Below are 19,030 nucleotides of genomic sequence, written 5' to 3' on the forward strand. Positions count from 1 at the left end.
AAAGACTTGTGATGCATCTTCCCATGAGTGCTGCTCTATAAAAATAGGTGACACAGGCGTGCAAGTGCCAGGATTCGACACATCACTGTGCTCTGTGAGGGTTGAAATAGAAGAGGGAGTTGTACACTTCTTTAAGTGATACCTGCTGAAGTCCACTAGAAATGTCTGACATTGCATCCGTCTTCTGTGGAGGACAATTGTGTCAAACTGTTCAGTACCAAGATCGCAAAAATTGAGAAAAAGATGATTTGCTCCTCCAATGAACTACATGTAGATTGATATAGAGCAGACAAAGGTTATGACAGACATAATGGCCAATAAGCACACACAAACACCAATGTGCAGCTCAAATATAGCAAAGATAAATTGTTCCTCATCAGACATATACATCAGTCTGTATATGATGTTTCTAGATTTTTTCACCTATGAACCCGAGCTCAGAGTAACGACAGAAGAGATCTCTTGACACTGACATTCAGAGTAAGTGCAGAGTAGAGCTCCCTCTTCTCTGATGTGGAGGTATTCCAGACATGTCCAACTGGGAGAAGACCACAGGCCAAACCCATAAAACGCTGGACCTGGGAATGCCTTAGTATTCCTTGAGGAGTAGCTGCAGGTTGTGGTTTGTACCCAAAAATGGCGGGAAAGATGGATTTGTTTTGAAAAACAAAAATGTCTGTGTCAGCCTTAGTAGTCTAGTATTGGTCGGGCTTTGTTTCACTAATTCTCATTCAAAAAAAGCAACAAAAACTCTAGGCTCATATTTGAGCTTTTCTTCAATTGTAACTGTAACTTTTTTCACAGTTTGCTGGCTTTTTATCATGACCAGGGCTGCAACCAACAATTGCTTTGATTATTGATTAATCTGACAATTATTTTTTTTCAATTGATCAATGGTGGTTTGATGGTGGTTTGAAAGCGTGGTTTGGACGCTTTCCAAAGCCAGAGATGCTTCCTTAAATATCTTGTTTTGTCCTGACCAACAGTCCACAACCAAAAGATGTTCAGTTTATTATCGTCTAGGACTTTAGAAAACAGAAAAAAATCATAGTTATCACTTTTTCAAAACAATGACTGGTTCTCGAAGTAGTTGTCGATTGATTTTCTGTCGGTTGACTAATCATTACAGCTCTGAGGCTTTACTGTGTTCTTTTTAATAAGCTAACAGTGTTGTGTTTCATGACATGACATACTTAGTACCGTAGTGTCTTTGAGTAAGATAATGAATCTCCTCCAGCTTAGTAGGTGGTTTTCTGTACTTGACCTTGACCTCTGACCTTCATTTCTTGTAGAACCTGAGTCCATTATTAGGCCAGTGAATGAAAGGTCATGACCCAAAACTGAATTCCTTATTGTAAGAAAAACATATTTGTTCCTTCCCGCCAGGCCACCGGTTGACCTCTAGCATGTCATTCTGTTTAACCGGCATCCATCATCAAGTGATAGAAACTGTGGCTTCCAGCCTCAAACCTACGAGCACATTCCTGCGACTGCTTTTCAGAGTCTGATGTGAGTCAGAGGGCAGCGTGAAGGGGGGTCAGAGAATTGACTGGTGAGTGAGAATAACCAATGATGGAGAAAAAGTTTATCTGACAAGTCCAAAAGGAGCTGTTTTCCTGTGTTTGTGCACGTCCACCGATTCAGTGAAGAATCTAAATCTGGTTGCGGTCGCTGCGGTCCAGTGCCGCTCGACAGGCGAGTCCAAACCATAAACTTCATAAACAAGAACTAAGAAAACTTCTGACCCCCCACATGCAGCCAACAGCTCCTTCATGCTGCTTTTTTTTCCCAAAGTGATAACAAAGAGTAGGTTTTTTTCTCCTCATCGCTCTGAAATGTTTCTGACTCACAGTTGCCCCATCGGAGGTTCGCTGCCTCTTAACCGTGACTGACACCTCATCCTGCCTCCTGCATGAAAACAAGGAACATCTTGACATCTTGCCTTCTGTTTTGCTGGTGTTGCAATCTTTACGCAACATTGGGGAGCCTTTGGGGGTTTGGCCGTCCAACGTTGTTTGTTTCCCCTTCTACCATTTCCAGAGTCCACAGTGACCTGGGGGGTTATCCAAAGCTCCACGGACAAGCCAGTGCGTTATGGCTTTTATTAATAAGCGCAGTGCTTACGTTGTGGAGAGATGATTAATGTATTAAGGAAAAAGCTGGCTGCTGTGAATGAGCACCTGACTACACAACAGTCAAGCTGCTGCTTTTCTTTTCGGCTGTTTTGTAATAATTCTCCACCAAGATGGATTTAAAGTTTGCTTATCCACTAGGTGTGCGTGTGTGTGTTGGCATGCACTGACCTGAGAAGTAAAGTGCAGTGTATTACAGCTCACTGATTTAACCCTGTGAAGCTTGTGTTTGTACTCAAATTAATTCTGCTTTTTGCGTAGATCATAATAAAAAAACTGCTTTTCATATTGAGGACATGAAGATGAATTATGTTAAACCTTGAAGTGATTAGTGGATTGATAGATAATTAACCACATACTATTTTAATGATTGTTTGAGTCTGCTAAAAAGTAAAAATCCTAAAGATTCAGTGGTTTCAGCTTCTTAGTTTTAAATCACTGTAAATTAAATATCTTGGAGATTTGGATGTCTGGTTAGAAAAAACCTTAAATCTTAAGTCACCTTCGGCTGTCTCTCAGGAACTTGACTATTTTTTTTTTTTACAAGTTTCTGACAGGAATTAACCAAAAAATAATCGGTGTATTAATTGCAAAGTAATCATTAGTTGAACTCTTATATTTCTAGATTAGATTAGTCAGCATCTTGAAATGTTGAAGCTTTTTTAAACCATGGCTCTCTTTTAATTGTTGTTTTAAGTGTAATATGAATACAACTAATGTTTTTAACTGTTACGCCAAAAGAAAAACCCAACAGAAATATTGAGAAAAGTATGTAAGTCTGACTAACACTCGTTGACAGTGTCTTTACAAGTTGGCTTTCTTGCTTGTTGAGTTAATCGAAGTCAGCATGTTATCAATCATCTGAAGTTATTTTACTGCTCCACAGAGAACATCCAACATTGAGAGTCGAATGTTTTTGAACATAAAACTAGCAGTTAATGTTTATTTTTAATGAAATTAGAAAAATTGTAAACAGCTTTAAATGAGATGTTTTTATTTTGCTGAAAAACCCCTGAACCACAAGTGGCCTGATGTTGATAAAATCTTTTTTGTCAGGTTTTTAACCATGTTGATGCCTTAAAAGAAAGTTTAACAGGCATCTCTGTAGCTCGGCGGTCAAGATGCTGTAAGAGGAGCAAAATCCCTCGTTCAAGTCTTGCAGGGGAATTTGTTGCATCTCTCTTTTTCCCTCCATCTCTCTTGTGGTGCTATCTAATAACAGCATAAAATGCCCACCAAAAATTACATTTAAAAAAGGGATAGTGTCACTTTTTTTTATAAAGTCTGTTTGAAGCATGTTGAAATAGTTGGCCGCTGTAGATGTTTTAGTTAATTATTGTTCTGTTAAAAAATTTATTTTAGCACAAAATGATCTCCCCTCTCAGCAGAAATGCTTAGTCATTCGCTCGATGACTCATCAACCCTCTGGGGTTTCTACCCCCCGCGTAGACCGTACGACCAGCCACAGATGGTCAGCAATGCTCAATTAAGAAACATCTTGCGTGCCATAAACACTGCATAGCAGCACTTTTTTGGGCTAAAATGATGGAAAATATACACTGCTTTTGAGTAAAAAACCACAAAATATACTTGTATCAACGGTCTTTTATTTGGCCATACATTTAATTCATTTAATAATTAATATACATGTTATATACAGAAGCAAACAAAGATGTCCGTGTCCTTGTTTAGCCATCTTGCAGTAAAAGTTGGCAGTGCATTCTTGGCCTTTTTAAACAGTGTCATAGAGTTTCTCATTCATCCGCACACACGCACACGCACACACACACACACACACACACACACCATACGATCGTGCGTTCCTGCTGCAGAAGTTCTGTGCATCTGTCAATCCAGTTCAGTCTCGTCTCGTCTCGGCCGCCTCTCTGGTCTGCTCATCTGCGCCAGTACTGAGGAGAGACGAGGACAGTTCATTATTTTCTTGATCATTTGATTGGTCTGGTAAAAAAAAATGCTCATCATAATTTCCCAGAGCCCAAGCTGACAAATCTGTGTTGCATGTTTTTGTTTTATCAGTTGTTCCAAACCCAAATTCAGTTTAGTATCAACAAAGACTAAAAAAAACAGCAAATATTTACTTTTGAGCAGCTGGACCTGGAGAATTCACTTAACCCATTAACAGATGATCAAAACTGCAGATTTATTTTTGCATTAGTTTTTCAGCTCTGGATTCAAGTATATGAAATGTATTTTACACTTACCTGAGCAAACTTGTGTATCTGCTCGACGACAGCAGCAAACAGCGCGCCCACACTCTCATCAATCAAACTCTGCATGTAATGAACCGCCTCCTCATCTGATAGGTCCAATCTGAACTTGTCTTGTACCTAGTAGTAAAAATATTAAAACCACATAAATGTCACTGGTTGTTTATTGTACTGGGCAGCTTTACACTTTGGCAGCTGTAGGTGGAAATGAACTGATTTTTTTTTTTTTTGTTCCCATCAGAAATGTAAATCTTGATGTCACTGTTATTTAATATTGTTCATAACTTCCATTATGGTTTCATTTAAGTTACCAAGGTTCACCTGCTTTAAAAAGGGGAAGGTACAGTACCGGTAAAAGGTTTGGACACAGTGAATGGAAAGATGTGTCCAAACTTTTGACTGTTACTGTGTGCTGATTTCTGTTGTAGATCGGTAGCACTTTTACTTTAAGTCCCACTATTTAGAGTTTATAAGCAGTTATACATTCAATAAATGGTTTATAACACACTATAATGTAGCTAAAAGCAGCATTAAAAGGACATTTTAGGTGTTTAATATACAATACTCTGTTATAGTTAAATATACTAATAAACACATCTGTTAACAACTACATTATATTGTGTAATAAACATTTATTAACATTTATATCATGCGTAAGTGTGGTAATTTAAGTGCTAAAAGTGTGAATGTCTGGACCTCAGCGTACTGATGTGTCAGAAAGTGAAACAGCATTTTAATTGTGTAATCTAAGCTCCACTTAAAAATATATATATAATAGTTTCACTGGGCATAACGACAATCTTTTACCTTCTTAACAGTTTTGTCGGGCTCAAGAGCGATGTCAGGAATATTGGCATCCACCATGAGCGAGAACAGATTCAGGATCAGGTTGGAGTATCTGAAGAGAGACGCATGTTTTAATACAGGATGTGCAGTGGGGGTTTTTGTGTCAAATCTGCATGTACCAACAAAGAAGTGTGCTCCTATCTGCTTCATCATGTGACAATAATCCAACTAAAACTGAACCTTGAATGTCTCCTGTGATTTCTTTCTTACTTCAAACAAGCTTAAAGTTTTTAGTTATTTTAAATCTCCATGACAAAATATGCTATTAGTGGCTGCATGAAAGGAAGGAAATCAATACTTTGGACAATAGTTGGTCATAATGTTAAATCATGCAAACCCACTGCTCTGGTACAGGGTTAGTTATTTCTGTTAGCTTGTGTGCACGTGTGAGTGTGTCAAAGGCTACTTTCAGGGACTGTTGATTGGGCTGGCTTATCCAACTGGGGACAGAAGCTGTGTCTCTGATTTTGGGTTAGGGTAAGTCTCCAGGAAATCTCTATAATGTCCTCAAAAGTGACTTAAGCAAACATGTATCTGTGTGTGTGTCTCTGGCCTCCTACCGTCTGAGATGCAAGAAGGCGGTGTAGCACTGCTTCCTGAACTCCTGGTACTGCTCGCTCTGCATGCCTCCCATCCCCTCCACCATCTCTTTACTCAGCTTCATGGGCGGCGGCAGAGGTTTGGGGTCTCTGCCCAGGATGTAACCAAAGTCGATGTGGAAGAGCTTCCCTGGAAGAAGAGAAGAGAGGACAGTCAAACTTGTCTTTTTTTTTTTTTTTTGTAGAAATGAATAAATGAAATAATGTTCAATAAACTCTGATCTATAAAAAGCATGTTTGGCTCACCGGTCTTTGTCAGCAGCAGGTTGTCCAAGTGTCTGTCTCCTACTCCCAGGATGTATGTGATGACACAGTAACCAGCTGGAAAGACATACAGAAGCAAGATTTCATTAATTTGTCCTCTGTGATCATCTGCAGGTAGAGAATACACATGAAACAGTTCAAACTGACTCACCGCAGCTCTTGACGTATGTGTCCATCACCTCTGAGCTGATACCATACGGCCCTTTTTCACTTGGTGCGTGTTTCCTGAAGAAGCTCTGTCAAAATAAGATCAGAATGAGAAGTTCTAGTGTTTGTTAGTGGAAGAGAAAAAGACTGAATGTAGGTAGTATAATGATTATCAACTCCTGACCTGGATGTTGCCTTCAGTAGCCAGGACTTCTGCAACAGGAACCGACTGGACAAACTGCATAAAACCTGGAACAAGAATGATTTTAATTGTTATATCAAGTAATTAAATGTGATGCTGCTGTTTTCTAAGACATCCTTCATAAAAAGATTCTTGGCTTCCTTCTTACCGTGTTTGGTGCTGGTGGCCAAAACTTTGTAGGGCGTCAACTTCAGGTCCAGATTCTCTTTTCTCAACAGCTAAAACATTAAAAAAAAAAGTTTAATTCAGTTCAACAAAGCTCTATTTTCTGTGTCATCATTCTTGATTTTTCATCTATGATCATGTTAATATTAAAGTCCTCTTACTTTGTCCATGAGGGAGATGATCTGAAGGATGAGCTGGTCCTGCCTCAGGTCGTCTCCGTGTTTGAAGATGACCGGGTACATGGCTCCATCCTCGGTTTTGAATATCAGCTTGGCTGGCATCAGAGCACTCTGACACACACACACACGAAAAAACACTCATGAAGGAAATGAAGGAAATATTTGCGTTCCTGGGTCATTTTCTATCTCAGGAGCAGAGGGCCTGTCTGTTTCAGAGTGGTTAATCTCTGTCATGTTAAGGCTGGCTGTGTCCTATGGTAGATAAGTCAGGTGGAGATATGCCTTGTTTATACTTCAATAAACAATAAAGGCATAGATGTGTGAAGAGTAAACTGATTCAGAGGCAGTAAAAGTAAAGATTTGGTGCTGGTTTTTGATACAGTGGAGTAAGGACAAAGCTGAACAAACTGGATCTCACTGAAGATGAAAGTACAATCTGTCTTTTATGCTTCTTTCAATGCCACATTATACAAATAATGAAGTTCAAGGGTCATTAAATTCACAATTGCCGCTGTGTACTGGAGCCTTGAACAGCATGTTTGTCTCTGTATTGTAGTGATTTATTATTAGGGGTGAATGTCATGTTTCTTGTACCTTGAACAGTGTCGCTGTCTCGGGGACGATGCCTCTTATCCGGATCTGAGGCTCCAGAGGAAGAGGAATCGGCTCGATCTCTGAAAGATTGACCTTCTCATTGTCGGCCAGCAGAGCCTGCAGCCTCTCAGTCTGCAAACACACAGGAAGACACGCTGATGTTAACACGACGCAGCAGCAGCAGCACTAGTGTCAGTGTGTTGATGGACGTTTCCAGTTAAAAACCAACCACCAGAATTAATATGTGTTACTGAAATGTGAAAGTTAGGTTGATTCTGTCAACAACCTAAAAGAAATAACCTCTAATGAAAGCGTTTTCTGAAATGATATCTATATATAAGCATCATTTGCGCGTTAAGATGTTCTGATACCTTTTTCTTGCGATTTCCGCTCTCCCTTTGAACGGCTTTCATCAGCTGCACAAGTCTGTCTACAAATGTCTGCTGGGCGGCCAGCAGCGACCGCATCACCCTCACGCTCTTATCACCCTGGAAGGGAAGAGAGAGTGTGTTTCAAATAAGAGGAAGTAGGCCACAAAGAGAGACAGAGACAGTTTGTTTCACTTGTATTGAGACGTATAGGAGAGCAGACCTTGAGTAAAGCCTGGCTGAACCTCCTCATGACGTTCAGGTACATCTCGTGGGTCTTAGGGTCTCTCTGCTGGGTGTCCTGATCCTCGCACTCCACTATCACGTACCTGAGGATGACGAAGAGCTTTTGCTGACAAATGCACAAACAGGCACAATAGAAATAGAATAGAAATAACAAACTAAGCTTGTTTTTTAAGTCAGACAAACTGTGCTCACCAGTACAAGTAGTTGGCAAGCGTGGAGTTCTTGCAAGCACGTGAGATGAGAAACGTACATAGGTCCTGCTACAAAGAGATAGAATACTTTACTTAGGGTATTGATTCATGTCTACTTTTGTTTTCTGTGACGTTTTGGCTTTTTACCTCCATATTCTCGCTGTCAGCTCCTTCTTTGCCTTTCTGTGGAGCTGTGGAGGGTCCAGACGTACCAGAGAGGATCTGAGAACTACACAAACAGTAACAAGAGACAGAAAAAGTAAATCAATGAGCACATAGAGAATATGGAGACGCAAAACTCAAACTACAGACAGAGGAAAGAGTATCGCCATTTCAATTTCTGCAAATAAAGGTTTGTTTCTTGTTTTATTTTAGGTCAGCACAGTTGCAGAGTTTCGATTTCACAGCTCGAGATTCTGGCCAGAGCTGTAGATTCGCTGAAGACTAACGCCAGTAAAATCAGAAAAACCCAATGAGTTCATTACGGTTGCTGAAAGAAAAAATAATCAAATTCTGCAAATCAGCAAATACTCTCGCAGCCAGTGAGCGTTTCAGAGATAAACTGAGATCCAGGCGGTAGAAAACTAAATAAAACTAGAAAAAAATAAATAATTGGAAGTAGAACAATCGTGTCATTTTTAAAACATTTTAAGCGACTGGCCAGAGGACTAGTCTCCGTGCCTCCGTCAGTGTGGTTGGTAGCGTTGACTTATTTATGATCCACAACCAGAGTAGCTGCTATAACGTTGTGGCGTCCAAGTGCTGACCTGTCCAGTGCGGAGTCATCTGAAAGTCCCTGGCTGTCTCTCTTGCTGCCTGGCTCCAACCCTCCTTGAATATCACTGAAGTTCTCATATTTGAGCGCCTGGACCAGCTGGAGGAGATACATCAGTAGATCCTAGAGAGAAGAAAGGGGAGGAATTATGGTGACAGAAAATGTAAAGAGATATTTTTCAACATTTTTCTATAAGCTATCTATAAGTAAACATTTCTACCCACATACAGTTTCACTTCTCATGACCCCCCCCCCCCCCCCCCTTAACGCCTACCTCATCATCTGCCTGCTGGAGGCGTGCCACGGCGTAGCGTCTGACCGTGGGGTTTGTGAACTGTGAGGACAGCAGCTCCAGAGAGTCCTCCACATCCATGGGCCTCCACTTCGTCAGCAGCTCCAGAGCCTGCTTGGCCTCCTGGGGCAGATCCCAGTTCACACACTTGAGGAACTTTGTCAAAGCCTGCAGAGAGAAGAGGAAGAGGAGGAGGAGGAGGAGGAGGAGGAGGAGGAGGAGGAGGAGGAGGAGGAAGCATTCAAATTATGCAAGATGGTATAGAGAGTTAAGTGGCAACAGAGTGGCAGAGCAGAGTCAGACCAACACACCTTCTCCTGAGTGGTGAGGTAGTGTCTGAACTTCCACACCAGGTCTTGTTCTTCAGAGCTCAGCAGCTTGGTAGGAGGGTAGCTCACAATGATCTGTTGGTGCACACACATATCAAATCAATTTTTAGCAATAAATACTTGCTACAGAATCAAAGACAAACTGTAACAGAGGAGTGAAATCTGCTAAAAGTGTTGTTTTTAAATACCAAAGCTATAAAGATACTATGACTTGCGAAAGAAAAGGATGAAAAATGGTCAGCTGAGGGGGATTTCTGTCATGCATGTGCTTCAATATTTCCGTCTATTGAAAAGATGCTTGGATGCTGAAAATCAAAGAGCTTCGACAGATCGTAAAACCCACAGAAATGCTTCTTGAGTATTTATATCTGTATGTTTAAACAGTTTGTTCTGGCACTCAGAGTTCAAAAAGGCTTAGTACATTCAAAGCATCTGTCACAGTGCTGCAGTGCATGCTAGTAGCTTCCCATCGATGTTGTTTTCATGACTTTAAGAATGATTTTGCTTGGTTGCACTCCAGATATTTTTATGATAGCGTTCTGCAGTTGTTTAATAAAAGAAATAAGACACTCAGCATCATATTTTGACCAGGTTTTTTTGTATCAGTCAGCACAATGTGTCCTAAGTAAAAACTGAACTACTGGTTACTTACATTGAGCTGGTCACGTGTTGCAGCGTTGGGCTTCAGGTCGTGATCTGAAGGTCCACTGCGGAGGCTACGAGCCAGTTTGTGATGCTTGCTCTCGACTAGGTTCTCCTGTGAGGAAAGGTAACACACAAACATATATATTGTGAATTAAACATACAAATCTATAAAGTAATCAGTTACAGTATACATTTCACCAGCAACAGTGTGTGTGTGTGTGTGTGTGTCTGCTCACCATCCCCATCTGTGGATCAGGGACTTTGACAATGTCGCAGCTGGTGAGAACGGGTGACGAATCATCTCCATCCTGAGTAGGGGTCAAGCACAACGCACCCAATCAGCTGACAGGGTTTCCAGTGTTATGATCAAGTCAAGTTTTATTTATAAAACATTTAAAAACAACCTCAGTTGAACCAAAGTGCTGTACAGTTATTAAAAAACTATATAATCATACACAAATATAATAATAAATAAAAACAATAAAGGAATAGTAAGAGCTCAATTAAAAAAAAACTAAAATTAGAATAAAAAGGAATAAAAATAGTAGAAAAAAGAAAAAAGAGATGATGATGCTTATACTATCCTATTTACAAGTTTATAAAAATGAAAATACCTTTTCGTAATAGACAATACTGTATTCTTTGTCGTTCGTTTTGACGCGTGGAAATTCCACCATGAGGTACATGAAGTTAGAGCTGCGCTTCTCGCTCTGCAGAAAAACACACATGTAGGAAAGTTTTCAAAAGACAACAGTAGGGCCATTGATATAAAATGATATAAAATACATTTATAAATAATACTGACCTGAAGGCGGAGGTTATTTTGAGAAAAAAAGCTGTTTTATTCTGCCATAGCCTCACTTCGTAACACTGGAGAGACATTGCTCAAATTGTACTTTTCAGTTGGGTTTAGCAATAAGGAGATAATTGTTATCTTAGCCCAGAATCACCACATCATCATCCTAAGCATCCAGACTTTGAAAAGATATTGTATTTCTCATAAATTTGTGAGTTTATTTCTCGCAAATTCGCAACAGATTTTTTTCTTTAGCAAATTTGTGCCTTTTTTTCTCTCAAAATATTATCCCGGCTCCTCCAGGTCAGTATATATAAATTCTACATATATGGTCCTAATAAGCCGTCATACAGTTGTCACAAAGATTATGAAAAAGGTACACAGAAATCCTAAAATCTTACATTTCGTAACTGCATTCCTCCAAGATCATCATATTGATAATCACTTATATTAAACCTATTTTTTATAAATATATTAAAATGGTGTGTTTGGAAACAGACTCACCTCGTTGATCATCTCAATCTCTCTGAAAGTGAGACGGTCCAGCCAGTCCACCTTCACCATGTGGCCCTGTCGATGGGCCTTCGTCAGCTGAACGGAGACAAGGAAAGAAAGGGAGAAAAAAAAAAGAGAGAGCAGGGGGACGAGAAAAAAAAAAAAAAAAAAGGTTTACTGAAATGTATAAATAAATAGAATAATTGAGGTAACATCGGGGTGGCTGGTGTGCAAACTGCTCGATCCATAAACATGCACAAATCCAGTGGCAGCAGCCAATCCAGCATCTCCGCTCGCACACTCAGCAGCCACTCATCAGTCAGTGTGGATGTCGGGAATGTAAGCACACACTTGGCCACGAACGAGAGGCCCACAACACAGCTGGTTAGAATTAGTAGTCACTCTTTGAAACAACATATGATATGAACTGGTAGCAGCTGAGAAACATCCTCAGATATGATTACGTTGACCAGGAGTCAGGATTAGTGAGATATAAAGGAATCGAGTCGGTTTTTGGGTTTTAACTTGAAAAAAAAAATCGAGCCTCAATCAGCTGATGTTTAATGACGTCTCCCTGGAGATATCCCAAAAAGTTCTCGTGTCCACATACAAATGAAATCCATGCACACACGCGTACATACAGGAAGGTATGGCAACAGCAGGTGTGTGTGATGCTTTCAAGAACGCAGCCGCACACCTTGACAGACAACAGGTGCTCACACCAAAACCTGAGTCAAAATGTATTTGTAAATGCTTTTTATGGGATGTTTCTACTTATGAGTTCAAACAACAAAGCAAAGTGTTGAGGGATTTAACAGAGGAAGACTTTATAGTGTGAACATCCCTTACAGTCTGTTCTGTCTTAATGTCGTATTAAATGTCAATAGAAAATAGGATAGGATTCATATTCAAATAAATTTTGGCCAAGGCCTTGTACACACCCACACACACACACACGCATACAGTACACAAACACACACACACACACATTCTGCATTGCCAGCACTGACTCCTCCACTTGTACTCACATCACTGAGTACCTCCAGGTCAGGGCCCTGGAACAGACGGTGGTTTAGAAAGGGCTTCGTATCGGAGGATTCCTCTCTCCAACACACACAATGTTCTTTTGCCCCCCCCCCCCCCCCCCCCCACCCCCCCCCACCCCCCCCCACCCCCAACCTCTTCACACACACACACACACTCCTTCCCTCTCCTCCTTTCTTGCAACAACACACTCTCTCCTCTCTCCAGTCCTTTGCCCTGCTCTCCTGTTCCTGTACATACTGTACCTTGGCCAATCTGCCCATCTGATCCTCTGCCAGGCTGCTGCTGGTGCGTCCTGGCGTGGTGGTGGGCTCCCCTCCGTCCCCCTCCACACCCGGCCAAACCTTCAGGTCATGCATCCCTTGCCGGAACATACTGGAACAAGACGGGGGGAGGGGGTTTGAAAACTACACCGTCAGTTTATTTATCTTGTTGTTTTTGTGTGCTTCTGCTTGCCAATTTAGGATTTAGCTTGATATGAATTCAAAGCCGACGTTTCAACTTTTGACACAATCTTATTCGATCGCTAACAAGTTTTTACGCACCCATATTTGCCGAAGAGGGTGACAGTGGTTCCCCCGACGGGGACGGCTCTGCCGGGCCCATAGATGTCCCACACTGTGAGAGCAACCTGGGCACTTTGGGGAAGGTCTGGGTACTTGACTGGTAGCCGCAGCCACTCGTTCCAGCTACAAAAGACCGCAGGAGAGGAGAATAAAAGAGAGAGAAAGATAAGAAAAGAGACATAAAGCTCTGAGCAACTGAAATGAAACTTTTCTGAAACTCCAGGAAAAAGCACACATTGGAAGATGTGCTCTAAAGACGGAAAAATTCAAGGCAGGTTAACATAACATTTATTTTTAGGTCATGAAATCATTTTTGATAACCAGCGTTCATCTAATAATCACCAACTTCACACAGGAAGTAGCTGTTATGAGGAGGTAAAGTAATTATTGTATAGACCAAACACACACACACACACACACACACACACACACACACACACACAGCTCAGGACTTACTTCCAGCGAGTGCTGAATGCTTTGTAAGAGGTGCGAACGGGCAGAGCGAGAGGTTTTCCTTCAGCAAACACCTGACAGGTGACGTAGAGGTCCGAGCAGTTCTCCTGGTAGAGGCCGGAGAACCTCAGCATGGGGTCTTCGAGCAGGGCTTTGTAGCTCTTCTGCTCTCGCTTCCCTTCTAAACTGCCTCTGAAGGAGGAGAGAAAGACAAGAGTGAGGAGGAAAGAAAGAGGTTGTTTGAAGTGTTGTTGTTTGCTGATGGTATCAAGAGTGGTTCAACTTGTCCTCTTGTAAATTTGTCAACCTCGTCTAGTCGTCTTCCTAACACTCATTTTCACAGTCTGAACTATGTTGATTTCATTTTTCAGTATTTTAATTAAAAATAGTCAAGATACAGATGCAAGAAGGGTGTACAAGATTAACATGGGATCATATTTATTGAGATTTTCCTTTTTCAGTTTCATCCCAGTAGTATTTCAGACAATGATAAAGAATAAAAAAGAAATGTACGTATGATGTACTAATTATTTTCTTTTTCAAAAATAAAAAAACTCATTAGCATTAAATGCATGAATGAAAATCATTAACATGAAATGAATATGGACACTTGGACACCGTCCCAGTGTGGTGATGAAACTGGAGAAAAGCTGGCCACAGTTCACAGCTGCCTCATTAATTAAACTGTTTTAATGCAATAATTACACTCATGAGCCATGCGCTTGATTTTAATAAAAGGACGATTGTGCTTTCAAATGAGAATCCTCACCAGGAAACACGCCGTCTAACATCCAACAACAAACTATGCTCGTGATGAAACGTAGTGTGAGTAGATTCATTGGAATCGGATCATATTTAGTAGGTGGAATCTGCTTTAATATCAACAATCAGGTAATCAATTTAGTAACTTCATTATGATGTAGAAGTAATAATAATAATAATAACACTTTCTATTCTGGCTACAAGAATAGTTAGTTTCTCAGTGTTAGGCTACAGTTTAGACTACAACTGCAATTGAAGATTATTATCAGTGTCAATTAATCTGTAAATTAATGTCTCAAAGAAATAAGGCTTTTTTGGGGTTCAATCAGGATGCAACTGTATCAATATGTAGTGATATAAATTAGATATCAGCTCGATTAATGACATAAATGATGAAACTATAAAAATAGTTAGAATAGTTAACTTTCTGTCTAAATATCAGAATCTGTCATTTCAGTAGTATTATTTCTTTTTATAATTTAGCAACTTAATTAGTGTCAATTAGGTTACTTATCAATGGTAATAAACACTCAAACACACACTCACACACATACATACATACATACATACACACACACACACACACACACACACACACACACACACACACACACACACACCCTGTCAAGTCACAAGATAGATTAGTTAACGACACACTTGCACGATGCTAAAGGAAGAAACTTACATCTTAAGTTGAACGTTGATGTCCAAGTCACAGCTGTAAACATAGTTAAATTTATCAGTGTCCATCTTCCGACGGAGAAACACTCAAACCTAACCAGAGAACCTGTAGACTTCAGCATGCAACCTCGGACGCTTTTATGTCAGACTTTTTTTTTTTTCGACAAGGCCTCGGATCAGCACAAAAACACTCCTCTGTACTCACTTTAAACCACTTTAACCCGCCGGCCCACACGGATAGAGACTTTAACTAACTGTAAACGAGTCTAAAAATGCAAACATTAAACGCCTGTGTTCACGGTAAAGACATTATTTTAACCTGCTGTCTCACCGGGCATGATTTGATGTTTTTTTCTGAGAGCTACACAACAACACAGCAGCAACCGACATATACAGGCCAGGCTAAAGCAGTCGATCGTAGCTAGAGCGGGACTGGGGAGGCTAAGCGGGCGATCGATGAATCTTGGGTTGATTTGTCGAGTCTGATGGGGTGAAGAAGGAAGTAGAAAAGAGGCGGGGCTAATTAAAGGCACATGACACCTAAAACCTGTCTTTAAAAAAGTGCTTTAAACATTGATTATTAATGGGTTTTTAAATCATGCACTTAAATTATGCTTCTTAAATTTGTTGTATTATGTTTCACATAATTTTTTGCACTTAAATTATGTTTTTTAAATTAGTTTTATTATGTTTATGTATTTGTTTGCACTTAAATTATGTTTTTTAATTGTTTTATTATGTTTATGTATTTTTTTTACACTTAAATTATGTTTTTTAAAATTGTTTACTATGTACATTTAAATATTAATTAAATACATTCTTTATCTATATATTTTTATTTTCTCTTTACTGATTGCATGAATGGCCATGGAGTACAGTCTTGGAGAACAAACAAATATAGCACATAACAAATAGAAAGAGGAAAAAGGAGTTTTTTAAAATCTATAAAAAACATTTGGATAAATAAAACAACAGAATAAGTTAAATTAAGACATTAAAACAAGGCACTTATTAACATAATTACAGCCTTCTTATTAGTGCAAGTTTTAATGGTCTGCATACTGCTCACATTCTTTATGAAAAACTGAGAGGAATATAAGATTTTTTTCTGTTGGCAAACTTAACTTACACTTATGAATATGAAATTTAGATAATTATAAGATTGATGATGTATGCTAATTTCCCATTGTTTCAGATGTAACTTAAAACCCCTAATGGTACATATTTAAACAATACAGCATAATCAGCAATAAAGACCTCTTGCCACTGTCTTAGTAGAGTAACAATGCCTAAACCAATTAGGCACATGGTCCTCCATACATTACTTCTATATACAAAACTTGTGAACTTTTTTCAAGGATGTATCATCATTAACTTATTTATTTATTTCTTGTAGAGCTTGGGAGTGGAGAAAAAGTGCTATTACGCTACTGAAAACACAGTACAGAAAAGTCCATACCAGTTTGCAAATAATTATTATTAATTGAAATAAAATATGAATAATAAAAACATCATGGAGAGATATCAGCTACCGTCATCTTTTCTCTACTAAAATTTTAAAAAGAAACTGGTAAAATGGTAAAACGTATTAATTGTATTATAATAAATTACAACAAAGAAAAGAAAAACAATCATTTTAATCAAAGATTAAAGATGCCAAGTGTGACGACTCGATGACGACAGCCTCGTGAACTTTCAAACAGAAAGTTCTTCCCAATTAAAATGCACTTTTCACCAATTAAGTGCATGTCCGTGAAGAGGAACAGGCGTGTGACAGGAAAATCCTCATCCTTTGTTTTGATGAGGTCCTCCCTTTTTCATCAACACTGACGGGAACTGACGACAACAAATTTGGGTGTGATTTCACTGTCATGTATGGGACCCATAAGCTCTGAAGAGGTCAGATCTGCCCTGGTTGAAGTTATGAAGGAACATTTGTCATTAAAATTTCTTCCATTGTCTTAACTGACTTCTCAAATGCCCAAACCAACACAGACCAAACTGTGAGTCATACACATCGAATGAATGAAGAAGCATCACCGTCTGATGAGGGAGACCTATCAACACTCTGACTACTGTGACTACCACAGAAAAGGCCCGTAAAACACTGTGTTACGAGGCCCCGGGGCCTCCTGTGAAAGGCTTGAGAGGATTTTTCCTATGATCTGGCGCTTCAGACTGCAAACAAGTGGAAGAAGATGAGTTAATGTTTTGTAGGCTCACAGAGTGATACTGTGTTGCCTTGTCACATCAGGATCCTATTTTTAATTACGCATTTAGCCTTTTTCCCAGAAATGAGTCTTAGAAGAGTAGAAAGATGCTGAAATCAAGGATATACAGGCCACATTTTGTAAAGACATCCATCCTGTGATAAAGGTGCTGGAAAATAAATGTAGTTACACTCTTGAGCTAGGAAAGATAAATTAGATAAAACTGTTCTTATCACAAGCTCCACTCACTTTCAGCCAGCCTGTTCCTCTGCTGACGAAGGCCATAAGATGGAGCTGAAAGTTTCTTGGAAAACAAAGTAAGCGCACCTTGTTCATTCAATTCACTCTTAACAGACTTCTCATCTTCTTCGACTGTGTCATAATTACAGTTTCTTAATCACTTCAAGCACAATGCACTTTTTCTGCAATATTGTGTGTTTTTATTGTTTATCATCCAACATTGATGGAAATACTAATATATTAGTAAAAAAAAACAATACTGGCTAATAATATTGGCCCTCTGATGTATCATTTGGGGTCTACTATGAACAGGTTTCTTCTTTCTTGACACTAGGAGCGTAAAGGTACACAAAATTCACAGTTCTAACTGTTACAGAGAGTGGAGCCCAGTGACACCGACACTACGTGTGTATGGTAGCCAGGGTGACTGAACATCCTGTACCAAGTGGTTTGGGACAAATACACCTACTGCAGCGCCCCTATTTCCATTGTTCCTTTAGGTTTCAACAGTCGGATTAATGACGTCATTGATATGAGGTAACACTGCACAGACAGGCAAGGTTAGAGGTCACAATGTATGCAAGAGTTATGTGAACATGGAAATGGGTTAACTCTATACTGGGGGGATGAAAATCATTTTTTTAAAAACATATTTTTTTATTTTATCAGACAACAAAGCTGAAGCCTAGTGAGTTTGAGGGCCACAACATATAATTAAAGTTTTGTAGTTAGCATGACATCATTCAGTGGATACACACAGATGGATGATAAATTGAAGGAAAACCTTCAGTCTGCCTTAAAACAATTGTCAGGTGCCCAAATGAACACTGAAACAGGTTAACAGGTAATATTAGCTTCAAATAAACTTCAAAATAAACTTTTTGCTCAAAAGGAGGACTGTGGGTTTTTGCCCCCATCTCTTACATTGTAAGTGCACTATGAAAGATCTTCTAATGGTCAGTATGAACAGCAGGAATGAACAAGAAAAACACATCACTGTTTGTTTGGGCACCTGACTGTAGTTTTAGGACAGAATTTAAATTTGTGAACCTGTCCTTTAATAGATAAACACATATGTATCCATACAGGACTTTATATTGTACATACATACAGATGAGGGTCTGTAACTATAGTAACACACTGTATGTATGTAGCAGTCAAAGCAGTAGATCATGTGAAGTACGTCTACATTTCAACTTTATGGATTGTATTTATTTAAGTGTTGTAATAGTTATGATAAAATCAGGACTTACGCATGTGTTTTATAGGTGCATTAGTCACGTCTTCAGTTTCTTGACTTCAACCTGGCCTACAACACCATATGAGAGGTTGAATGATGAATCATGTTTAATAATTCCATCCAATCCCTCTTTCTCTCCTCTCCTCTCTGTCCTCCTCCTACTCTCCTTGGACGTCACCTCTCTCCCTCACTGCCCTCAATCTCACCTCTCTCCTACCCTTCCCTCTCTTAGTCACCACATGGATGTGTCATTGTTTCTATCACTTTAGACGTTCATGCCCGCTGAAGCGCATCGAGGTGATCTCCGGAGTGCCAAAACGGTGCCAAGAAACAGCCTTTTC

The 19,030-nt window shown here is 39.6% G+C and overlaps 1 protein-coding gene across 1 annotated transcript; it reads right to left on the reverse strand.

Moving 5' to 3' along the window:
- Positions 1-3,719: 3,719 nt before the first annotated feature.
- On the reverse strand, positions 3,720-15,381 carry pik3c3 (phosphatidylinositol 3-kinase, catalytic subunit type 3). The gene is made up of 25 exons (XM_053343281.1): positions 15,004-15,381; positions 13,560-13,748; positions 13,083-13,226; positions 12,783-12,912; positions 11,503-11,589; positions 10,817-10,912; positions 10,439-10,510; positions 10,210-10,314; positions 9,540-9,632; positions 9,211-9,396; positions 8,929-9,059; positions 8,309-8,390; positions 8,163-8,230; positions 7,948-8,053; positions 7,728-7,844; positions 7,357-7,488; positions 6,745-6,873; positions 6,567-6,636; positions 6,401-6,465; positions 6,221-6,305; positions 6,052-6,126; positions 5,767-5,935; positions 5,168-5,258; positions 4,355-4,480; positions 3,720-4,042 (listed from the first exon to the last, which is right to left on the reverse strand). The coding sequence occupies exons 1-25, from the start codon at positions 15,066-15,068 to the stop codon at positions 4,028-4,030; spliced, it is 2,628 nt and encodes an 875-aa protein (XP_053199256.1). The 5' UTR covers positions 15,069-15,381; the 3' UTR covers positions 3,720-4,027.
- Positions 15,382-19,030: the final 3,649 nt, after the last annotated feature.

The sequence above is a fragment of the Scomber japonicus genome, chromosome 22 (genome assembly GCF_027409825.1).
Source record: "Scomber japonicus isolate fScoJap1 chromosome 22, fScoJap1.pri, whole genome shotgun sequence".
Classification (NCBI taxonomy): domain Eukaryota; kingdom Metazoa; phylum Chordata; class Actinopteri; order Scombriformes; family Scombridae; genus Scomber; species Scomber japonicus.